Source organism: Misgurnus anguillicaudatus, chromosome 1 (assembly GCF_027580225.2).
Source record: "Misgurnus anguillicaudatus chromosome 1, ASM2758022v2, whole genome shotgun sequence".
Classification (NCBI taxonomy): Eukaryota; Metazoa; Chordata; class Actinopteri; order Cypriniformes; family Cobitidae; genus Misgurnus; species Misgurnus anguillicaudatus.
The window spans coordinates 7,441,471-7,465,430 of NC_073337.2; the positions used below are offsets into that span (position 1 = coordinate 7,441,471).

General features: G+C 35.3%; 2 protein-coding genes across 4 annotated transcripts in view; one reads left to right on the forward strand and one right to left on the reverse strand.

Annotated features, from left to right (window-relative positions):
* LOC129432429 (uncharacterized) lies at positions 1-14,613 on the reverse strand. The gene is made up of 6 exons (XM_055190850.2): positions 14,473-14,613; positions 5,734-5,922; positions 3,015-3,206; positions 2,194-2,350; positions 1,931-2,116; positions 1-627 (listed from the first exon to the last, which is right to left on the reverse strand). The coding sequence occupies exons 2-6, from the start codon at positions 5,915-5,917 to the stop codon at positions 387-389; spliced, it is 960 nt and encodes a 319-aa protein (XP_055046825.2). The 5' UTR covers positions 5,918-5,922; positions 14,473-14,613; the 3' UTR covers positions 1-386.
* Positions 9,668-23,960, forward strand: part of slc13a4 (solute carrier family 13 member 4) — a 24,106-nt gene continuing 9,813 nt past the window's right edge. For 2 of the 3 annotated variants that reach the window (XM_055190842.2, XM_055190843.2), the window contains exons 1-6: positions 9,668-10,367; positions 14,502-14,630; positions 19,351-19,487; positions 19,575-19,750; positions 19,910-19,970; positions 20,054-20,084. In XM_055190842.2, the coding sequence (XP_055046817.1) occupies positions 10,248-10,367; positions 14,502-14,630; positions 19,351-19,487; positions 19,575-19,750; positions 19,910-19,970; positions 20,054-20,084 (654 nt within the window). In that variant the 5' untranslated portion in view covers positions 9,668-10,247. The remainder of the gene's footprint in view (positions 10,368-14,501; positions 14,631-19,350; positions 19,488-19,574; positions 19,751-19,909; positions 19,971-20,053; positions 20,085-23,960) is intronic. The other variant, XM_055190841.2, reaches the window with a different exon arrangement.

The window sequence follows — 23,960 nt, forward strand, 5'->3', positions numbered from 1 at the left end:
CAGATTTAATAAATTCTTTTTAATAGTTTTGTCTTGCAGCATAATCAAGTTTCATAGGTTTATGAGATCCACATGTCAGTCCATTTTCAGGACATTTGTGTAATTTACTTATATTATCCATGAAAAAATTAAATGTTAAGGATACTAAATTACTATGTATCAGAGAGGAGAGAAATACTGCCTTAATTGACCGACACATGGGCCAGCATCTAGATCTAGTGATGTGCATTGATCTAGACGGCTCTCAAATAAGACATAAAGTTTAGTCCATCATTTCTCTGGCTTTTCTGAGCCTCAATCCCCCTGCAGGAGTCATTTCCATGTAGAGGCCATAAGCCGTCACCATGGCGATTGTTGTAAAAGTCTGTAGACACAGAAGTGTGTTGCTATGGCCACAGACGCTGCGGAGTGCCACTGGGTTTGGGGTACGGGGGCAGAACAGGCCGTTCGTTAGGGCTTTCTGAGGGTGAAGGGGTGGAGAGATGGAGGTACACAGGTGCACTGGGTGCAGGTGGCCCGGTGGGAGCTGTAGGTGTAGGCACCCTCTGCAGGACAACATGTGGATACACCTGACTCTCAGACCGATAAAGACCAGGAAGCGGAGCCTTTAAAAGGTTTTCTTGACTTCTGCAAAGTAAACACACATATAGAGAAAGCTTTGATAATTGTTCATCACATGTACACTCACCTAAAGGATTATTAGGAACACCTGTTCAAATTCTCATTAATGCAATTATCTAATCAACCAATGCTTCAATGCATTTAGGGGAGTGGTCCTGGTCAAGACAATCTCCTGAACTCCAAACTGAATGTCAGAATGGGAAAGAAAGGTGATGTAAGCAATTTTGAGCGTGGCATGGTTGTTGGTGCCAGACGGGCTGGTCTGAGTATTTCACAATCTGCTCAGTTACTGGGATTTTCACGCACAATCATTTCTAGGGTTTACAAAGAATGGTGTGAAAAGGGAAAAACATCCAGTATGCAGCAGTCCTGTGAGTGAAAATGCCTTGTTGATGCTAGAGGTCAGAGGTGAATGAGCCGACTGATTTAAGCTGATAGAAAAGAAACTTTGACTGAAATAACCACTCGTTACAACCGAGGTATGCAGCAAAGCATTTGTGAAGCCACAACACGCACAACCTTGAGGCGGATGGGCTACAACAGCAGAAGACCCCACCGGGTACCACTTATTTCCACTACAAATAGGAAAAAGAGGCTACAATTTGCACGAGCTTACCAAAATTGGACAGTTTAAGACTGGAAAAATGTTGCCTGGTCTGTCGATTTCTGTTGAGACATTCAGATGGTAGAGTCAGAATTTGGCGTAAACAGAATGAGAACATAGATCCATCATGCCTTGTTACCACTGTGTAGGCTGGTGGTGGTAGTGTAATGGTGTGGGGGATGTTTTCTTGGCACACTTTAGGCCTCTTAGTGCCAATTGGGCATCGTTTAAATGCCACGGCCTACCTGAGCATCGTTTCTGACCATGTCCATCCCTTTATGACCACCGTGTACTCATCCTCTGATGACTACTTCCAGCAGCATAATGCATCATGTCACAAAGCTCGAATCATTTCAAATTGGTTTCTTGAACATGACGATGAGTTCACTGTACTAAAATGGCCCCCGCAGTCACCAGATCTCAACCCAATAGAGCATCTTTGGGATGTGGTGGAACGGGAGCTTCGTGCCCTGGATGTGCATCCCACAAATCTCGCTCAACTGCAAGATGCTATCCTATCAATATGGGCCAACATTTCTAAAGAACGCTTTCAGCACCTTGTTAAATCAATGCCACGTAGAATTAAGGCGGTTCTGAAGGTGAAAGGGGGTCAAACACAGTATTAGTATGGTGTTCCTAATAATCCTTTAGGTGAGTGTAGATTATAATAGAAATATTAAGGAAAGCATTTGCACAAACTCTCACCTCTGATATCCACGGTTATCATAACCAGTCAGACCTCCTATATAAACTGAGCTGTCAAGGGACAGATGGGGGTCAAAGTGCTGGGATAGATTGTAAATTTTGGGTGGAGGAAAAGCTTCCCAGTCGCCTTCCTCTCGTTCCAACCAGCACTCACTCCTCCTTGAAAACTTGCGTATGTCTCTCATCCTGTCAAGTCAAAAATACTGTAAACATGTGTTTTTGCCTACAAAGTTCCTTTTTAATGCTTGTGCAAATGGGCATACCTACTCCGGCTGTCTGTCCGTTCAGTCCTGTCTTTGCTCAGACGCTCTTGCAGGCAGCAAATGATGAAGGACACGGACATGGCAAAGATGACGATGCTGCTCACCACCGATGCAAGCACAGCCACTTTCAGACCGCGATCCTCTGGTTTGGGAATCGCTATGAGAGTCACAAAGAATTCAGTTAGAGTGCATGTACTACCAAACTAAAAATTTGACCATGTAGCTTAAGCATACAGTTTGAAATGAAAAAAAAAAAAAGATTTAGGACATCATAATGATCACACTCAGACCTTATTTTTTATTATGCATCATTATTCATGCAGATATTTTATTATATAATACTTGCTTGTGCATGCATCTAGATCAATAACTAATTTGCGAAAGCGGACTGATCATAAGTCACTTCTTGATTGTTTTCATTTCTTTATTAAAGGTGCAGTGTGTAATTTTAAGAAGGATCTCTTGACAGAAATGCTAAATAATATCCAAAAGTATATTATCAGAGGTGTATGAAGACCTTTTTATAATGAACCGTTATGTTTTTATTACCTTAGAATGAGACGTTTTTATCTACATACACAAGGGTCCCCTTACATGGAAGTCGCCATTTTGTGACGCCCATGTTTCTACAGAAGCCCTTAACGGACTTTTTTACTAAGTTGTCTAAGATGATGACATGTTTTTCCGGTGGCGGCTATCGTAGCTATGCGTTTCAAAAGCAAGGGGTGAGCAGTGGACTGAGCCGTTGGTTGCAATACGCAACCTCACCACTAGATGCTGCTAAAATTTACACGCTGCACCTTTAAAGCAGAAACACTGACCCTCACAATCGGGTGGGTAGTTGCTCCATTGAGGGATGTTGCTCCGCAGCACACATGATATTTTCTCACTGCCCACCAGCTGGTATCCCTCAAGACACCAGAATACCAACACTGTACCCAGAGACATTTCAGTGCCCGTCTCTACATAGAAAGAACCTCGCCGAGGGGGCAGCAGTAAAGTACAGCTTAGACCTGTTAATGCAACACATGGACAAACATAAAGCACCATAAAGAGGGATAAGACTTACACACATATCTTGGATATAAACTGTACAATTATGCACTTGGCAGATGCTTTTATCGAGTGAACATTTTATCAGTATGCGTGTTTGCTGGGGATCAAACCTATGGCCTTTTTAGCTGCTCATGCTCAACTATTACTTAAAGTTTTATTTATTATTCAATTAAAGTGATCCGACTATACGCTATTGACATACACTTTAAATGAAACACAATCTCATATTTGGAACGTGGTCAGACATTTGAACCTCACTCTATATGCAAAAGATTCAGCACCCACATGATGTTTAGTGCCTTTATTTCCCCAACAATCCTCTCCTCCAGTCTCCACATTCCCACACAGTTTTTAATTTCGTCCTTTTTCCCGACTGAATTGTCATCATTGTACTGTCCGTCTCCACTGAACTGTCAATATACAGGCAAATTGAGCTCATATTGACCGCCAGAGTCGGAGTGATTAAGCGGGTAGGGTAAACTGGATCATGTTTATTGTTCACACCAGTTAGACCCCGGCAGTGTGTTTAAGCCCCTATGCTGGTTTCATTAAGCCTGGCTTAACTGGCATGGCAATGCTGCCCCAGTTTGATATCATTGCTAGCGTGAAGCATCCAGACTCCAAAGGCAAAATAAATAAATAACTCATCACTTTCTTTTTTTGCGTTTTGTTCCCTCTTACTCCCTCTTAACACGATTAAATAAAGCATAGGGCATTGCATTAAAAATTGATTATCCACAAGCCCCTGCCGGGGTGAGATGGCAGTTATGATGTTGCTTGAACACATCTGCCTTCGGCATCCAGCAAGCTACTTTAGGCCTGTTTATCAATACATAAATCGTGCAACTTTAGTCTCTAAAGCAAAAAAAATCTAAATGGTTTAACTTTCCTTGTTATGTACACTAAAGGATTATTAGGAACACCATACTAATACTATGGTTGACTGTCTTTCGCCTTCAGAACTGCCTTAATTTACGTGGCATTGATTTAACAAGGTGCTGAAAGCATTCTTTAGAAATGTTGGTCCATATTAATAGGATAGCATCTTGCAGTTGATGGAGATTTGTTGGATGCACATCCAGGTCACAAAGCTCCCGTTCCACCACATCCCAAAGATGCTCTATTGGGTTGAGATCTGGTGACTGTGGGGGCCATTTTAGTACAGTGAACTCATTGTCATGTTCAAGAAACCAATTTAAAATTATTTGACCTTTGTGACCTGGTGCATTATCGTGCGGGAAGTAGCCATCAGAGGATGAGTACATGGTGGTCACAAAGGGATGGACATGGTCAGAAACAATGCTCAGGTAGGCCGTGGCATTTAAACGATGCCCAATTGGCACTAAGGGGTCTAAAGTGTGCCAAGAAAACATCCCCCACCATTACACCAATGAGAAATTGAACAGGTGTTCCTAATAATCCTTTACGTGAGTGTATATCATCCTGGTAATTTAAAACCCCAGCTCATGGTTGGTCTCTGACATCACAAACTATTTCTGTACACATTGGCTTTCACTCTTTTTCAATTAGGTAATCCTGTTTTAAATGAACAGTACATTGACGTTGATGCCTCTGTATTGTAATTTGTTAGTTTCTTCTTTATTTTGATTTTATTTTGATATATAAGCATTACAAAGTTCACATAGGGAATCCACAGATCCACCCAGGAGAGATCCAAAAATGCAGTACTACTTTGAACGCCGAATAATGTACTGTACATGATCATGGTGGCGATACAGCAATGCTCCAGTTCAGTTTCAAGCCTGGCAACCTTATAATGTAGCTGACAAACTGCCAAGGACTCTTAAACTGCCCGCCACGTGGCAAAAAAGCCTCCTTTGTTTTACCTGTGGAATAAACTTTAGGGTGGCTGATGCCTGTGAATTAACTGAAATATCTAACCATTAATAAAATCACATTTTTACGATCAAATAGAGGGCCTATATAATGTCCACCTTTCTCTGTTAGACTCGGAGCGCCACAAATCTGTCACGCATACTGAGTTTAAATCAGGCTCATGTCAATAAACTATTTGCAAAGTACACTCAGCGTACGCATGGCTGGGGAGCGGGCTCATGCCAGCATATTTGATATATTCTCCAAAGATATTAAAAATTCCATCAATATTGTTGTTTACCGTTCTCTCTGTGGTCAAGCTCTGTTTTGCTTGACCATGAAGCATTTTTATAGTCTCAGATTTGTGCAATTTTGAAAGCTCTGTTGTAAACTCTTAAGAAGATTTAGTTTTTTTTAACCCGCACGTGAATTTGCATGTGAATAAATGCATGCATGCTTATATATTTGCTTTTGCAGTTATAACATCTGAACAAAAACATTTTATGCAGTCATACAAAACTCAAAAAGTTTTGAATCATAATTACAGATCAGAAATATAGCCTACTTTTAACTGCAGCAATTGCTTGCATAGCAATGTAATGACATGCATTTGATAAAGCTGTAAAATAATGTTGTAGTTGTACACACCTGTGTAGTTGCTAGAAGGGAACTCTGTGCTGTTCATCCTGGTCTCAGTGGAAGGTGTCGCGGTTGTGTTACGTAGCAGACTCACAGAAGACCCTTCTTCTTCTGGTGTAAATGTCCAAACCAAAGTCCATGTTACAGACCACAGCAGGAAGCAGCAGACAATTTGGTTGTCTTTAGAAGCCATAGATGCTATGAGTAAATACAGGTATCAATGTCAGTGTGCCATAATTGGGTCTTAGTGCTGAATGGTCTGTTGTGACTCCAAAGATTCTGTGCTTCAGCTGTTCACCCGCAAACACTCATAGCTCTCTTCTAGAATATCAAGTCCAGAGAGAGAGAGAGAAAGAGAGAGAGAGAGAGAGAGAGAGAGAGAGAGAGAGAGAGAGAGAGAGAGAGAGAGAGAGAGAGAGAGAGAGAGAGAGAGAGAGAGAGAGAGAGAGAGAGAGAGAGAGAGAGAGAGAGAGAAAGAGAGAGAGAGAGTTCGTGCTCTGTCGTGTGTGTTTCTCAGCCTCTCTCGGCTATAAGCTGCTTGTCAGTGAGCAAATAAACACAACGCTTGCGTAACGCTACACACAGTAGAGCAGTCAAAACGCACTTGTACATGCTTATACATGCATCTCTCTCTCTCTCTCTCTCTCTCTCTCTCTCTCTCTCTCTCTCTCTCTCTCTCTCTCTCTCTCTCGTGTGATTATGGGACCGTGCCTTTAAAGTGGTGCCATATTTTTTAAATATTAATACCTATAAATAGTTTTATAACAGCGTCATTAATATTTTTCTTGGCCTCAACTACAGTGATACAAATATAATTTGTCATTAAAATGCCATTACGTGTTAATACTCTCTCAAATAGTTTTATAACAGCATCATTAATATTTTTCTTGACCTCAACTACAGTGATACAAATATAATTTGTCATTAAAATGTCATTAAGTGTATATACTCTGTCATATAGTTTTATAACAGCATCATTAATATTTTTCTTGACCTCAACTACAGTGATACAAATATAATTTGTCATTAAAATGTCATTAAGTGTTAATACTCTGTCAAAAAGTTTTATAACAGCGTCATTAATATTTTTCTTGACCTCAACTACACTGATACAAATATAATTTGTCATTAAAATGTCATTAAGTGTTAATACTCTGTCAAATAGTTTTATAACAGCGTCATTAATATTTTTCTTGACCTCAACTACAGTGATAAAAATATAATTTGTCATTAAAATGTCATTAAGTGTTAATACTCTGTCAAATAGTTTTATAACAGTGTCATTAATATTTTTCTTGACCTCAACTACAGTGATAAAAATATAATTTGTCATTAAAATGTCATTAAGTGTTAATACTCTGTCAAATAGTTTTATAACAGCGTCATTAATATTTTTCTTGACCTCAGCTACAGTGATACAAATATAATTTGTCATTGAAATGTCATTAAGTGTTAATACTCTGTCAAATGGTTTTATAACAGCGTCATTAATATTTTTCTTGACCTCAAGTACAGTGGTACAAATACAATTTGTCATTGAAATGTCATTAAGGGTTAATACTCTGTCAAATGGTTTTATAACGGCGTCATGAATATTTTTCTTGACCTCAACTACAGTGATAAAAATATAATTTGTCATTTAAATGCCATTAAGTGTTATTACTCTGTCAAATAGTTTTATAACAGCGTCAATAATATTTTTCTTGACCTCAACTACAGTGATACAAATATAATCTGTCATTTAAATGTCATTAAGTGTTATTACTCTGTCAAATAGTTTTATAACAGCGTCATGAATATTCTTCAGTTCATAATTTTTTTAAGCTTCCTCAATGTGTTTAATAATAAAATCAATAATAATAATAAAAATAATAATAATAATAAAAATTGATCAAATTATATTTTATTGACCTAAATTTAAATGAAAACAGTACAATAATGGATTAAGCCATGCAGCGTCCATATCTCTGAAAACAGTTAATTACATTAAATTAAATTAATTAAATGTTTTGTTAGTTTTTTCTTATGTCAGAACATTTCAGAACCCTCTGTGTTCTGATAAATGTCAGTTTTTTATGTATTGTGCACATACATAAAATTAAGAAGGCCTATAATATTTTGATGTATCTGTTGCATTTTGTTAAGGTATACTTAAAATTATTTGACAGTATTTACACTTAATGACAAATAAATTACAGTTTAATGTAATGTTAACCTATAAAGCCAGGTAGTTTCTTAAGTTTTATAATTATTCTGCTATGTCATGTTATGACAGATTTATGACAAGTTATTATCTATTGGTTTATGTCAAGTTGTCATAACAAAGACATCTCAAACAATGTCATCTCTGCATTAAAAATGACATAATTGAAAAAATGACACTTAATGACAGTTGAAATAAAATCCCCTTTATGTTAATGGCACGTGTCATGTCATGATTATGAAGTTGTCATGTCAGTCTTATGAACACCCCTTCAAGTAAAGTGTTACCAAGTGTTTCTCCATCTCTTGTGAGGCCACTGTTGTTGATATCAGAGACTGCTTATGTGTTGGATGACTGTGATTCTGAACTGTGTGTGTTTTTCCAGAGAAAAAAAACACACTTTTTAATATTTCAACACAAGTGTCACGAGGTTTTTAATCTGCTTCACAATCTGCACATAAAATTTAAAGAAATTTGGTTATGCTCTCCTACACTCTGGCTAAATGTTTTCTCTCAAATGTTCAATGAACAAGCTGTCACCATTTCAGATGCAAGCCCGTTTAATATGAATACAAAGTCTTTTAGCACATTAAACCCTTTAAACTCTGTCCAAGTGGAGGACAGCCCTTAATCTTCTACATTGTGTCATGGAAAAGATACACAGACTTTTCACACAGTTAAAGTACAGTCTTGTGGAGGAACAGCGGTTCGACCGACTGTTTCTTCACAATGTTTGAAGATTTAAGCATTACTGACATTCATCCCCTGCTAAAACTCTAAATAGGTTTAAAGGTAACTTAGGCAACATTGATTAGGTTATGTAACACTGTGGGCTATTCAGCGTAAATACCCTGCCTGTATGCAAAGCATCAGAGGAGAAACATTGATGCATTTCAGTGCAGGCACATGCAGAACATACAGTACATGTAAATGTCTTTAAAAAATATCAACCTTAAACAGCGCTCTGTTTGTAATGACCCTCACCCCTGATCATTTACTCTGTAACAAAGCTTTAATTTACCACAGATTCCTTTTCCTTGTCTTGAAAGAAATTACAAAGACTTAGTGGACTTTACACAACAGAAAAGCAGCCAACACACATTTCAGACTTCTTGTCTGCATTATGTTGCACGTGCGTTATTGTAGCATCAGCTACTGCACATCCATTGGAAAAATCTGATTTGCTTTGCCTAAATTTAAATGGATATCAGTCATAGTAATTGCTCCTCTGGTCCACTAGGTGGCACGTTATGCGCATTACTGTCATTTATAGAAGATGAATGGATTGAGATGCTCTTTCTTGGTGCATCTTTGAAGTGTAATGTTATATAACGTTGCAGATCACAAATATATAAATCTTTCTATTTCTATACCAGTCATTCATGCATATGGCTGATACCGCCTATAATATATCTGGCTAAGAAAGCATCATTGCTGTTGTTGTTATTATTATATTAAATATATTCAAGACTTTAATTTGTTATGGTCACAAAAAATCATAACCGTGAAGAACATGTTTAACAAATTGCAGATAAAATTTTTGATAATATAAACCCACTAAAGTACAGTACATCTGCCAAGACTGTCGTCAAGAGCTATTGTGGATGATTTAGTGCAGGTGTGTTTTTTGTTTTTATTCATTTACAGTTTCAACAGCATGTTCTGCGTTCCCTGCTGGTTTTATTCTGAGAAACTGTCGCTTTTGCATTCAAACTGTTCAATTTGGCTCAGGCGCATCGTACCTACGGCCCCACATCCATTCAAAACTCCACTTATTAACCTCTGATTGGCCAAGATGTAAACTGGGAGGAGATACGACTGCAATAAAGAAAATCTGCGCTCATACATTTCGCCCTTATGCTTGGAAAAGTCAAGTTTTTAGGGGACAGTTAATGTATGCTTACTGTTACACAGCAAGTGGCATTGGGAACATTACTGTCAAGAAGAACAAAGCATGGCGAATTCCAGATAAAGGAATACACAGGTGGAGACACAAAAGGAGCTGTTGTCTATTTCATCAACACACTCTGGAAGGGCTATAAGAGGTGTCTGCACATCACCCCTGAATGGATTGAAAAGACGACAGGACAAGACGCATTCGTACGGGATCCAAAGATTTGCACTTTAAATTCAACTTTTCTGAGAAGGTACTTCTTTACGCACCAAGTTTATTGCGTAAAACGCACGAAAAAGGGAAGCAGTTGTGGATAGCAAAATTATTTAATTCGTGTAACAGTTGAAAGAGGCAGTTTAAGTGTGACTTAAAGAAAGATTTGAAGAACCTTCGACTTTGGAGAACTGAATTACAACGCATTCTCCCATGAGGCTGGAAGGCGCCAGAATGGACTTGATCAAAAAAATATGGACTGCTCGGAAACTCATTCTCGTGGTCATGATCCCTTTATTACTACTGCCTCTTCCTCTCATCCACCCGTGCAGCGTGAGTAAACATCCAGTCTTTTTCATCTTCACACTCACATCCAGTTGAGCGCAATTGAAGCGCTTTTCCATGCGCATTTACGCACTGGTGCGCAGTGGTCACTTTTGGATATTTTCATTAAACTGCAAGTGTATACAGGATTTTATTAAAATACTTTAACTATTTGACACGTTAAAATTATTTTAAATAGTTTATTTGACAGTTTAGAGTCTTCTGAAGTAGCTAAGTAGTAATCACAATTCCAAGCATTTCAGTGAAAAATGGACAAAGTTAACATCAAATTTTAAAGGCAAACAGGCAAGAAAATATATAATGTACCAAACAGGGTTATTGATCATCGTTTGAGGTCTTTGGGGTTATTCTCGTAAACGCAGTGACCTCTTACCAAATTGGTAGTTTTCCAGGTGCAGTGTTGTAAAACGCCGCCTGGTGGAATTGTTATTTGTAACAAACACCGGCGTTTTTACAGATGTTGTTTATTTATGAAAGATGTGGGAACTTTGTTTAAGTCCAATATAATCAAATCATGCAGAGAGGCAATATCTGGCCTTGGGGCTATCACATCTGACCTGCTGTTACTGAACATAATTATCATTTGTTTGCAAACCATTAGTACAAATAATACATAGATGTTTATAAGCTATACTTAAAAAAAGTAACATCGATAAAGGCAAACTGGTGATTAAAAAGAGGACAAAATATAAATATTTTATGTAATGTAGACTATACTGTATGTCACCTATTCAGTAATAATCCGACTTTTGATTGAAATTGATCAAAAACAGCTGAAGCCAATAATGTAACTGGGAAGGAGATGAGTCAATCTTTAGGAAATGCCATTATCCACTGCTTTGACAGCTTTTTTGCAATCACAAAACACATTTAAGATTAGATCACCTCTCAGGTTTCACCAAAGGTCAGACTGAAACCATAATCAGCTAGTTTACAACACTTCACTAATCCCATCTCACCCTTTGAGTGAAAGCAATTATTCACACCAAACAATTATGTAACGAATGCAATTTGGTTCGCTAAATTGTGAGCTGTCCCGGGGGAGCTAATGTTGAAACAAAACCATTGTATTTTTAATGCTATTATTTTTTTAAACTATTCAAGTTTTTTTCTGAAAAAAAAATCTTAACTACTGTAAGAGTTAACAGTTTTCCCTTGCTTGACACATGATGTCCCATCAGATCTTTTAGCAGAAATCAGAATGTACTGATTGCTGGAACAATGAGATTAAACCAGAACAAAAGCATGTGCCAATGGAGCTTTAATCTGCTGGTGTGGCACATAACTCTTGGAGTTTATGAATGCAAGACCACGCTGAGTAATAATCATCTTATGACATGCACACAATGCAAAACAGTGCTGAGACCCATTAAGAAAAGTCTGAAGGTGTTTGCTGAATCTTATAAAATCAGCTTTGCACACAAAAATATATTTGCGCAAACATATTCGTTTCTTTCATTACCAAGCAGAATTGCATTTAATTAAATAGTAGTCAACATTTGAAGTGGATCAAACGTTTAATTAAAATTGTCTTAAGTCTAATACCAAATACACATTCTTGTCTTATAGGACAACTTTGATTAACTTTTTTGATCCACTTCAAATGTTGACTAGTATATATAAATTTAGACGGAATAATGAAGAAGTAAAAGCATCTCAGGGTAAAACCTCATAAAGGTTGATAAAATGCCAAAATTTATGCAAATTCTAATTCCCATGGTTATATTTTAGTTATTGCATAGTTTTAAGAGTTTACTATTATTTGAAAAATTGGTAAAATATTAATATGCACTATAAAAAGTGTTTTTGTGCCTTAGTGGATTTAACTAAATAAAATAAGTAAACTGTCTTACAATTTTTTTTTTAAATCAAAATATGAGTTAAAATTACAGAATAATTTGAGTACTTCTTAATGAACACATCATTAAGTAAATTCAACTTCAATTTATCATGTATAATCCACTTAAATTTGTAAGAAGGAAATTAACATAAAGGAATATTCCATTTTCTTAAAAGAAAAATCCAGATAATTTACTCACCACCATCTCATCCAAAATGTTGATGTCTTTCTTTGTTCAGTCGAGAAGAAATTATGTTTTTTGAGGAAAACATTGCAGGATTTTTCTCATTTTAATGCACTTCAATAGACACCAACAATTAACACTTAACTCAACACGTAACAGTTTTTTTCAACAGAGTTTCAAAAGAACTATAAACAATCCCAAACGAGGCATAAGGGTCTTATCTAGCAAAACCATTGTCATTTTTGACAAGAAAAATAACAAATATACACTTTTAAAGCACAACTTCTCGTCTAGATCCGGTCCAGCGCGACCTAACGTAAATGCGTAGTGACGTAGGGAGGTCACGTGTTACATATATAAAACGCACATTTGCGGACCATTTAAACAACAAACTGCCACAAAGACATTAATTTGTATCAGTTGACATACAACAACGTAGAAATGGTCCTCTTTCAACACACTTGTAAACACTGGGGCGGAGTTTCGCGTTCGTCCTCTGTTACCGCTTGATGTCATGACGTATTGCGTGGGGTCACCTGTCGCATCACGACCGGATCTACATGACGAGAAGTTGTGCTTTAAAAGTGTATGGTTTTGCTAGATAAGACCCTTATGCCTTGTTTGGGATCGTTTATAGTCCTTTGAAACTCCGTTGAAAAAAACTGTTACGTGTTGAGTTAAGTATTAATTGTTGGTGTCTATTAAAGTCCATTAAAATGAGAAAAATCCTGGAATGTTTTCCTCAAAAAACATAATTTCTTCTCGACTGAACAAAGAAAGACATCAACATTTTGGATGACATGGTGGTGAGTAAATTATCTGGATTTTTCTTTTAAGAAAATGGAATATTCCTTTAATAATTTTGTGTTGAAACTACGTGATTTTATTATTGAACATAACTAACTAGGCAGTGGACTCGTAGTTCCCAGCATGCTTTGCACGGGACTGCATTTGGATAGTAATTTGAATTTAAACTCTATTTTATGTGTTTTTAACTAAAAAGAAAGACTTATTAGTGTTTAATGTTAATTTATCTTCGAGATATGGAAGAGTTTTTGTTTCTTCTTTTGAGTTTTGTAGTTACCATTGTTCAGAAGACTGGTGCTTGTAAGTATGTTGCACTTTAAAGCTGCCCAAACGAAACTGAGTGGGTGCGTCATTGAATAAACGTTTCGTGCTCTCATCTCACGGAATAAAAGAACAACAACAAACCATAAATAATATAATAATACAATTAATTAATAAATCAGAAGACATTAACTAGTATTTTTGTCATTTAAAATGTACCTATTTTAATTAAGTCTGTGCTAAGTTAATATGCTGATATTTTTGACATTGGTTGTACTTAATTTATTTGCTTTTTCTTAAAATGCTACTTAATATTTTTGCATTCATTGAAATCCATATTAATACATATTATTAAGTTGTCCTTACTCAAAATATCAGTTAGTTCAAACATTAGTTGGAAAATGTTGCCTTAATTTTATTGAGTTAGATCTAAGTAACAGTGTTTACAGTGTGTGATTAACTGACCCTAAACTTTTGAAGGTATTGTACATAACTCTGTGTCACAAAACTGGAATGTGGTAGGCTTGTTACGAAACACGATTAATTCAGCAATATGAGTGACTCACCATGAGGAAAATTTATTAGCCGCTAGCATAACATTCTAGATTGTGATTCAAATCTGTTGCTATAATCAATTTGTCATTCAGATGCTGGACACACACGTGACAGTGAAGTTAAGTCTAAATATGGCAGGGATGTCAGGATTTGTATTTTTGTCTTCAAAAGCTAACTGACCCACCTTATTTGTTAGTGATAAAATTTCAGAATTGCTAAAAATTAAACTAATATCCCAGACATGCATTTTGGACTGGCAGGTACAAACATGTCCCATCTCCTGTTTACATATAAAGATGTATGTGTAATATGCTCTTATTGTATCTAAATACAAATGGGTTCCTTAAAAAAGTTCTAGAAATGCACTCAGCTAAAAAAAAACCACTCAAACGATACATGCTGTATTAGATCCTCAACATATTTCAGCATTTTCGGTTTAGTCTGACCTGTATCTCTGTTTTATCATCCGCTGTAGGAATCTTCTTGTGCTTACGTCCTGATTGTTACCGCGGTATATTGGGTATCTGAAGCTGTTCCACTGGGGGCCGCAGCACTGGTTCCAGCTTTTCTCTACCCACTGTTTGGAGTCCTCAAATCCAGTGAGGTATGAACCTTTTCCCATCTTTTTCTGTATGGAACAACAACAACACAATGCTTTGAAGTAAAAAAAGGTCAATTTACAATGGCATCTGCATGTGTGGCTATGACTTTGAGAATTTTTTTTACCTGCATATGCATTATTACAACAAAAATACAATGGCATGTAATATAATATTATATATAATATAGTATAGACCAGGGATGTGGACAGTTTGAGTCACAGTTTGGTGCAACAGAATTATTAGATGGAGAATTATTACAAACTAGGAAGATAAAAATTTTTCATTAGGCAAGCGGCAACATGATCCTTTAAAATCATTTAGTTTCTTTCACCAAACAAGCATTGTGTATGTAACTATTAAGTATAATAATTTTTCTAACTTTTTCACTTTCTTTTTTTTCAAGATAAACGAATGAATTTAAGTCTTGTTAATCCAGTCTGCAGCACAAAGCCCCTAAATTTATCGACCAGATACACTTAACATTTAAAATCCAACAACACGTTAACATTTATTTACATATATTTGAGAATCTGATTATTGAATATTTAGCTTTTTTTGGGCAATCATAGTGTCACGTCACCTGATATGTCGTCATGGACATACAACATACACTGTAAAAAATACTTTGCTGCCTTAAAATGTTAAATCAACTCAAGTCAACAGAGTTGAGTTGTCACAACTTATAAAATATAGTTGAGAAGTCAACTTAATTTTATAAGTTAAAACAACTCACCTGTCGTTATAACAACTCATCTCTAGTCAATATAAATAATAGTAAGGTGAAATGACTTGTAAATCGGAGTTGTTTCAACAAAAAAAAGTAAATGAAGGCCGCACAGTATTTTTTACAGTGTAGGAATGAAAATCATTAAAAAAAATCACAGATTAATATAAAATATATAATAACTTAACTGGGCGCTCAACATTTTTAACTTACGTGTGAAAAAAATGTGTAGCAAATCACATTGAATTCCTCATAAAACGTTCATTGTATAAAAAACATTAATTGTAAATCTAGGCACAGTAATTTGGACAAAAAGCATTAAGATTTGAAGCTTAAAGTTGATGACTTGCAACTAGACTTGAACTTCCCTGTCTTGACTTGGGACTTGAATGCAGTGTTGGGTGTAACTAGTTACTAAGTAATTAGTTACTGTAATTTAATTACTTTTCCCTTGAAAAAGTAAAGTAAGGGATTACTCTTATTTTTCTTGTAATCTAATTACAGTTACTTCTGATGTAACTAAATACTTTGTATACTATAATATGATAGTGGATTTAACATGGGTTTAGTTTACAATTTTCACTATTAACTGGTTGATTATTAGCATTAATATTAATGAGATGTTGGCTGTTTATTAATTCTTAATAGCGTAATAGCACATATTAATGACATATAATGCAAAACCTTATTCTACATCCTTAACCCTCCCCATTTCTACCAATACTTAAAATTAACAACTTCTTTAGTATTAATAAGCAGTAGTTGTAGAGAATTGGACCATATGGGACAAGAATAGTCGAAGTACATTTATATATTATTTCTTTGAGCCATTTCAAGCCTATTCTTGTATCATATACTGAATATGATTTAGAAAGTAATTAGTAATAAGTAATTAAATACTTTTTGGAGAGAGTAATTTGTAAAGTAATCTAATTACATGATTCAAGATGTAATTAGTAACTAGTAATTAATTACTTTTTTTTAAGTAACTTACCCAACACTGCTTGAATGCAAAGACTCGAGACTTACTTGTAAAACAATGACTTAGTCCCACCTCTCGTATAGACAATATACATACATATAATATTCTATATACATTTAATGAACACAAAAGTGAAATCACCCTGAAATAAAAATAAAACAAAACATGATGCTAGATGTGATATGTAAATTCATCATATAGCCTGACACCGACAGAACTTTGTGTTTCTTGCAGAAGTGGTTTATGTATTTGGTTACAATCAGTTTCACTTATGACCCTTCAGGATTTTCATTAAGTCAAAACTTTTTTTATGAGGTTCCAACCTGTAAAATCTTTACGTGATGAATAAAACCGTACTGATTTGCCACATCCATTTTGGCGCAGTAATGCATCTGAGCTTCTTACAGCTCTCACACTTTAGAAATAAAGTACACAAGTTGTTACTTTTGTAACTGGGATGGTACCTTTTAAATAAGTCCTAATATGTACCATTTAGGTACAGTACCTTTGTGGTACCAGTTTGCAGTGTTGGAGAACTATCCAGTCTCACAAGGTTTTGTCACATATAGTCACGTAATTTTTTGATTCTTTTTTCGTGATATTATCACAAATTTTTGCGTTTTTTCGTGATCGTATAACAAATTCCTGTTTTTGTGTATTTCTGCTGCTACCCAGTCTCACAAAGTTTTGTGATATAGTCACGTATTTTTTTGATTCTTTTTTCGAGCTATTACGTATTGGTTACTCAACTGCTTTTTCCTATTTTTAAACCGTTTTCGCTTCGGTTAAGGGTTAGATTTGGTGCTTGCATTAGAATGTCACTTTATGTATTGGTTCATACTATTTTTTTTATATGTCGCCTGGCATTAGGGTTAGAGTTGGGTTTGGTTAGGGGTGTCATTTTATGTGAATCTAACCCTAAACCAAAGCGACAATGGTAAGAAAATAGGACAAAACAGTTGAGTAACCAATACGTGATAGTCACACGAAAACAGAAATTCGTTATACGATCACGAAAAAACGTGAAAATTCGTGATAATAGCATGAAAAAAGAAGAAAAAAATACGTGACTATATAACGAAATTTCGTGAGACTGGGCTGGATTATCACCTTTTGGTTACTCAACTGCTTTTTCCTATTTTCAAACCATTGTCGCTTCGGTTTAGGGTTAGATTTGGTGCTTGCATTAGAATGTCACTTTATTTATTGGTTCATACTATTTTTTCTGATTAATTTTTTTATATGTCGCCTGGCATTAGGGTTAGGGTTGGGTTTGGGTAAGGATGTCATTTTATGTAAATCTAACCCTAAACCGAAGCGACAATGGTAAGAAAATAGGACAAAACAGTTGAGTAATCAGGATACGTAATACGTAATACGTTCAATACGTGATAATCACACGAAAACAGGAATTCGTTATACGAAAAAGTTACTTTTAAAAGTAATGCCTCATAATATTAAACTTCTAAGACCTGGATGTCCACATATGTGGACATCAATTTTTTTGTTGTTTTGCACCATAATAGTTAATTCTGTGTAACTAGAACCTGTTGTACACAAAATTACACTGCTTCGTGTTCTAAAAAAAATATTTGGTTATTATATTTATTGGTTCCTAACCCTAAAATAGCTGAAAGAAATCTGAAAAAAAAAGACAAACCAAATCTCGGGTCTTAGGAGGTTAAGTTACTCCCCAAAAAAGTAACTAATTGTGTTACTTATGGAAAGCAATACTTACGTTACTTTTAAAATTAATACATTCAGTTTATTATTTTTAAAATAAATAAATATTTTTTTTATAAATAAATAAATAATTATTATTTTACATAAAATTAATTAAACTTAAAAGTAACTCCATTTCTTTTTTTAAAAAGTAACTCAAATATTAATGTTCCCCCAACTGCCAGTTTTTACCTTAGATGAACCAATATGCAGTTTTTAGGTAAAAAAGTGTACTTTTTGAAAAGGTACCACCCCAGTGACAACTTTTGTACATTAGGGTTGTAACGGTATGATTTTCCACGGAATGATAATTGTCTCAGAAACTATCACGATTTTGCGGTTTGCCGGTATTAAACATTCATTATTATTATAATCATTAGCTACAATGACCCTTAAATTAATAAAAAAACAGATAGGGGTTTTGGGTTGAACATATGGTTTATTATTATAAACACTTTTGAAAAAATAAACTTTGATTCTTAATTTATTACTATTTTTAATTTTATTATTTTAAATAAAATGATGAAACACCTTAAATGCTCAGCGTGCAGTAGCACAGGTGAGATCTGCTTTATTTCCCCCCCTCCAAAACCATGGATAAGCAAATGTTTACGGTATGATAACCGTGAAAGTTACTATCATGGTATACCGCCAAAACAGTATACCGTTACAACCCTAGTACCTTTATTTCTGAGATTGTAGAGTTGCTGATCCTTGTTATAGCGCCCACAATAAACCCTACATGATATTATATAAAACAAAATGCTGTATCATGTGACTAAATCCAATTGATACATTTAACAAAGCAACTTGTTATCTTAAGACCCCGTAATCATGTTTGGAAAATATGTACTTCTTTTTACGCAATCTCACCTCTGTTTTCATAAGTATGTGGACGAAAAGGCTTTGGGTTTCTGATGTATTTATACTGAATTAATAGCTGTTAATTCCTATAGCTGTTGCCTGTAAATTGTTTAGCAGTGGAAAAGTAACTTAATTTAACCAGTGAGAGTTTCTGTTTAATTAACATAACCTTTCCAAAGTGACATTGCAGTTATCAGTATGCATGCAGCTTATGTTATTTGCAACACATCTCTTAAAGTAAGGGATACAATTGCATTCAAGTGCAATGTTATGGGCATAAGTCAGAAATATAATGTATAGGGAAGAGCATTAAAAGATCTTGGTTTAAGACATAATAAATGCATCATGTTTCTTACAAAATTTTCTTTGTCATGGTGACTCAGAAAGGCAAGATGTTTTGTAAGTAATTCATAGCAAACTGTGTGTGCAGGTGGCCTCAGAATATTTCAAGGACACAACTTTATTGCTGATAGGAGTCATATGTCTGGCTGCATCCATCGAAAAATGGAACCTACATAAACGCATCGCTCTACGGATGGTCATGATCGCAGGAGCCAAACCTGGCATGTATGTGTTTCGGCATTACTGTTTACAAAATCAACATTGAAACTAAGCATGCTTTTTTACAGCAGGCTGTGTGATGTTGTTCTGCAGGCTGGTTTTAGGGTTCATGTGCTGCACGGTCTTTCTCTCCATGTGGTTGAGCAACACGTCCACCACGGCGATGGTTATGCCGATCGCCGAAGCCGTGCTACAGCAACTCATCTGTACGGGAATAGCCGATTCAATGGATGACTCTGTAACCATAGATACGCAGGAGGAGGAAAGCGGTGAGTCAAAGCAGCAATCACATGCGATCTAAACATCTATACAAAATGAAACACATAGCTGATGAAGAACAAGGATATATGGCAGCATGATTTATATTTGTTTAAGTTAAATTGTTAGACTTTTATGTCTAAATTTGTTTTACGTAACATTCTTTACAGAGAAAGAAGAAAATCTGAAATCAAGCAACAATGAACTTGAACTGATGAACCGGAAAGACAAGTATGTCTGTGTGTCTGACCAATACAGTTTTAATTCTTCCTAGCACAACTAGAATCTTTATTGTAATCTCTCTCTGATTGTAGTGAAAAACATGAAGTCTGCATGCTGAATGAGGTAAGAAAATATCTGTCATTTAATCAAGTAGGTGCACATGAGACCAATAACATTGCAAAAAATATGACTGTTTAAAAAAGTGAACATTATGAAATAAGGACTTCTGAACACACTCTGAAAATGCTGGGATGTTTTAAACCTACACTGAAAAAATAATAATACGCTGGATTTACTAAATAAAGTAGTGCATCATTTTTGCATCCACTTTTTTAAGTAAGTTTTACATGGAATTTTAAATAAGCCCCGATTTTCCTTTAACGTTATAGTTCCGCGGGGGTAAAAATGACCCCAGAGATTAAAAGAGTGATTACAAAAAATATATACATTTTTAATGATACAAAAATATATCATTTTTTTTCATTTACTTCTCATCTATACATTAATGTTGTGTTTTGGGAGATATGAAGTACTTTTTATACCCGTTTACCACTCAAATCCTCAACTACACCATTAGCTTGCCTGAAAAATATCAAATTTTTATGACAAATTCACATAAATTATGATCTAAATTTGATTTAAATTGTTTTTAGATATTGATATAGATGGTATGTGTTGAATTCAGTCATTTGGTGTTAAAAAAACTAACAAAAGAATGACAGTTTAGGAAATAAATCATGTCAACCAGCAGATGCCCATAGAGACGCATTCATTTTACTGGATGTGGCCAACTGCTCAAAATCAGTACTTTAGTGAAACATTTTGTGAATTTATGTTTATATAAACATTAGAAAGGACATTAAAAATAAATATTATTTCAAATAGTAGAATTTTTTTTGGTTTTTGATGCATTTAGAAATGTCTGTTTTTACAAAAGACACAGAAATTTGACTGAATGTAATGTAAGTGTGTATGTGTGTCCGTGTGTGTGTGTGCGTGCGTGCATGTGTGTGTATGTGCGTGCATGTGTGTGTGTGTGTTTGCGTGTGACTTTATCTTTCTGTGCGTGTGTCTGTCTGTGTCTTTATGTGTGTGTAAGTTTTACTGTGTCTTTGTATGTGAGTCTGTGTTTGTGTGTGTATGTGCATGAATGTGTGTGTGTATGTGTGTGACTTTGATAGTATTTTACATCTTTGTTTTGCATCTGTGGCTGTTTTTTTGCCAAATTCTATAAGAAAGGCTCTCTGTGGCCGTCATACCTTTGTGTGTTTGTGTGTATCTGTTTGTGTGTTTGTGTGATTGAGCATGTGTAACATGTGTGCTCTAGTACCAGGCCTACCTTTCTGTGTTGATTTTTTCAGATTTATTCTGGATGCATTGATTTTTTTGACAAATAAAAAGAAAAATATATATATATTTTGCATTTCCCATTCATTTCAATTGGGGTCATTTTTACCCCCAAAGGGACTAATTAAGTAACAATTTTTACCCCTCTTTAGAACGACAGAATCAAGCCCAGTTTTTTTTAAATGAATCTTGACAGATAATCTGGAAAAGTCACAAAATCTTATTCCACTGAGATGAAGGTAACCATGTTTCTAAACTAAAGAAAAGTGGCTTGGGGGTAGGATTGACCCCAAGGGTCTTATTAGGGTTAAGCAATTTAAGCTTACAATTTGCCGCAATTGCTTAAAATTCCATGTAAAACGTACTTTAAAAGTGGATGCAAAAAGATGCACTATATTTTTAAGAAAAACCAGCGTATTATTTTCAGAGGTGGGTAGTAACAAGTTACATTTACTTCGTTACATTTACTTGAGTATATTTTTTGGGTAACTAGTACTTTTAGAGTAAATTTAAGGATGGGTACTTTTTACTCTTACTCAAGTACATTTCTAATGAAAAAACTGTACTTTTACTTCGCTACATTCGGTGGCGTTACTACGCTACTTTCAAATGGTAATAATTAATGAATATATTTTATTTTTTAAGTTTATATGGCTTGCTCGAAAGTCTCGCGAGACGTTAGAGAGGCTGCGTGCGTTGCGAGGGGTGGCTACGTATCACCCTTTAGCGCGCGTGGATGAAACATAGATGAAAGATGACTGAAGCGGAGGATGACCTATGCAAGCTATCGGAGGCAGATCACGCGTGGGCTCAAGTTTGGTCTATGTTTACACTACAAAAGGTCAAAAAGAATAGTTTCATAATGCGATGTATGCTTTGTGCACCAAAACGAACTGACATCTCAGCGTACAGGAATTCAAGCTCCAACCTGAAACAACACGGCGGTACGTGTCACTTTGTGCAGTGCCTTATTATAATATAATTTCATGCACTGTTTTTGTCATATGCGCTCTTCTGCAAGCAATGAAAATTACTCTAACCTTACAAACAACAAACGTTCACATCTGCACATTTCCATATCATTTCCTAATAAAAAAAAACAAATTCAACATCATAGTGTTAAGTCTTGCATTAATATAATACGTGAGAACCGGGGCAAAAGTAACACTGGACGAAAGTAACAAAGCGATTTTCTCAGAGGACTGATAACATTTGCATCCCAAACTATGACAGCATCTTTGCAACCCTTGACAAAGCTGACAAATATCGCGTTATTTACTCACCATTTTCCGGGTGTAGATCCAGAAAGGTGTTTTCAACCATAAGTAAATTCCAAAAGCGGTCATTGTTTTCTTATAAAGCGTTATGTTTCTCGTTTCATCCATAGATATGTATATAAAGGCTAGATGGCTCGTCCGCGCTGCTGGCCAATTGAGTGCAACGTCCGCATTTTGGCGGCCATCTTACGACAGGGCGCTCGCTCACTCGTAGCATTGAGTTTTAATGATGCAGGTACTTTTAAATGACCATAACTTGCTTAATTTTTTACCGATTTTCAAACGGTTTGGTTTGTTATAAACGTCAAAGATGTACCTATGACACTGCATACCTATACTAAAAATAAAAAATAAATTCATGAACCATGTTAAAGCATCCAGAATTATAGCCACGTTAATAACGTTTGTAAAAACCCAAACCGTTTGAAAATCGGTAGAAAATTGAGCAAGTTATGGTCATTTAAAAGTACCTGCACCATTAAACTCAATGCTACGAGTGAGCGAGCGCCCTGTCGTAAGATGGCCGCCAGGTGATGCCGTTAGGGACTCCGCCTTGAGCCATCTAGCCTTTATATACATATCTATGGTTTCATCAATCTACAGGTTATTTAGTGCTCCTACTAACACATCCTGAAGTTTGACTTATGAAGAGTTTTTCAAAATAAAAGTAAATCTGGTTTAAATGTGAGGAGATCCTGTCAGGACGAAAGTAACACTTACTTTTGTACCATTTATATTATTCTAATTTTATTTAATTTAATTTTCATAGTGTTCAAACTGTTGAATTTAAGTTTGTACTGTTGGTTGCTTTTGAAACATTTGATAAAACTGAAATTTAAAATGAAAATATAATTTCATTATTTTTTACAAAGATAAATTACAAAATATGTTTGCAGTTACATATTAAAGAGGTCATAGTCATGTATAGTTAATAAAAACAAGTGTAACACGAAAATCTACATTGTTTTGTTGTGTTAAAAAAAAGTAACAATTCACCACTTATGTTCAAAGTGAAATTATACTAGTCATTTTACATTTGTTTAAAATTCCACCTGGTATTGATAGACCACACTTGTGAGTTACTGACCACAGCAAAAATATATCTCTGTCTGAAACATTATCTTTAAAAATTTAAAAAACTTAAAAAAAAATCTGAAAAATTTCTTCCCTACACATAACCGGACACCTTACTTAAATGTAGAAAATACATACGAATAAAAACTGGATTAATAAAATAAAAATAAAAGAATAAAGTATGTTTTTAAAGAAACATGTTTTATATATTATAATAAATGTAGAGTTGATTTGCAAAAACAGAAAAGTTCCATTTGAAATTCTAAAATAAGCATTTTATCAAGCTCCTTATGTTCATTAA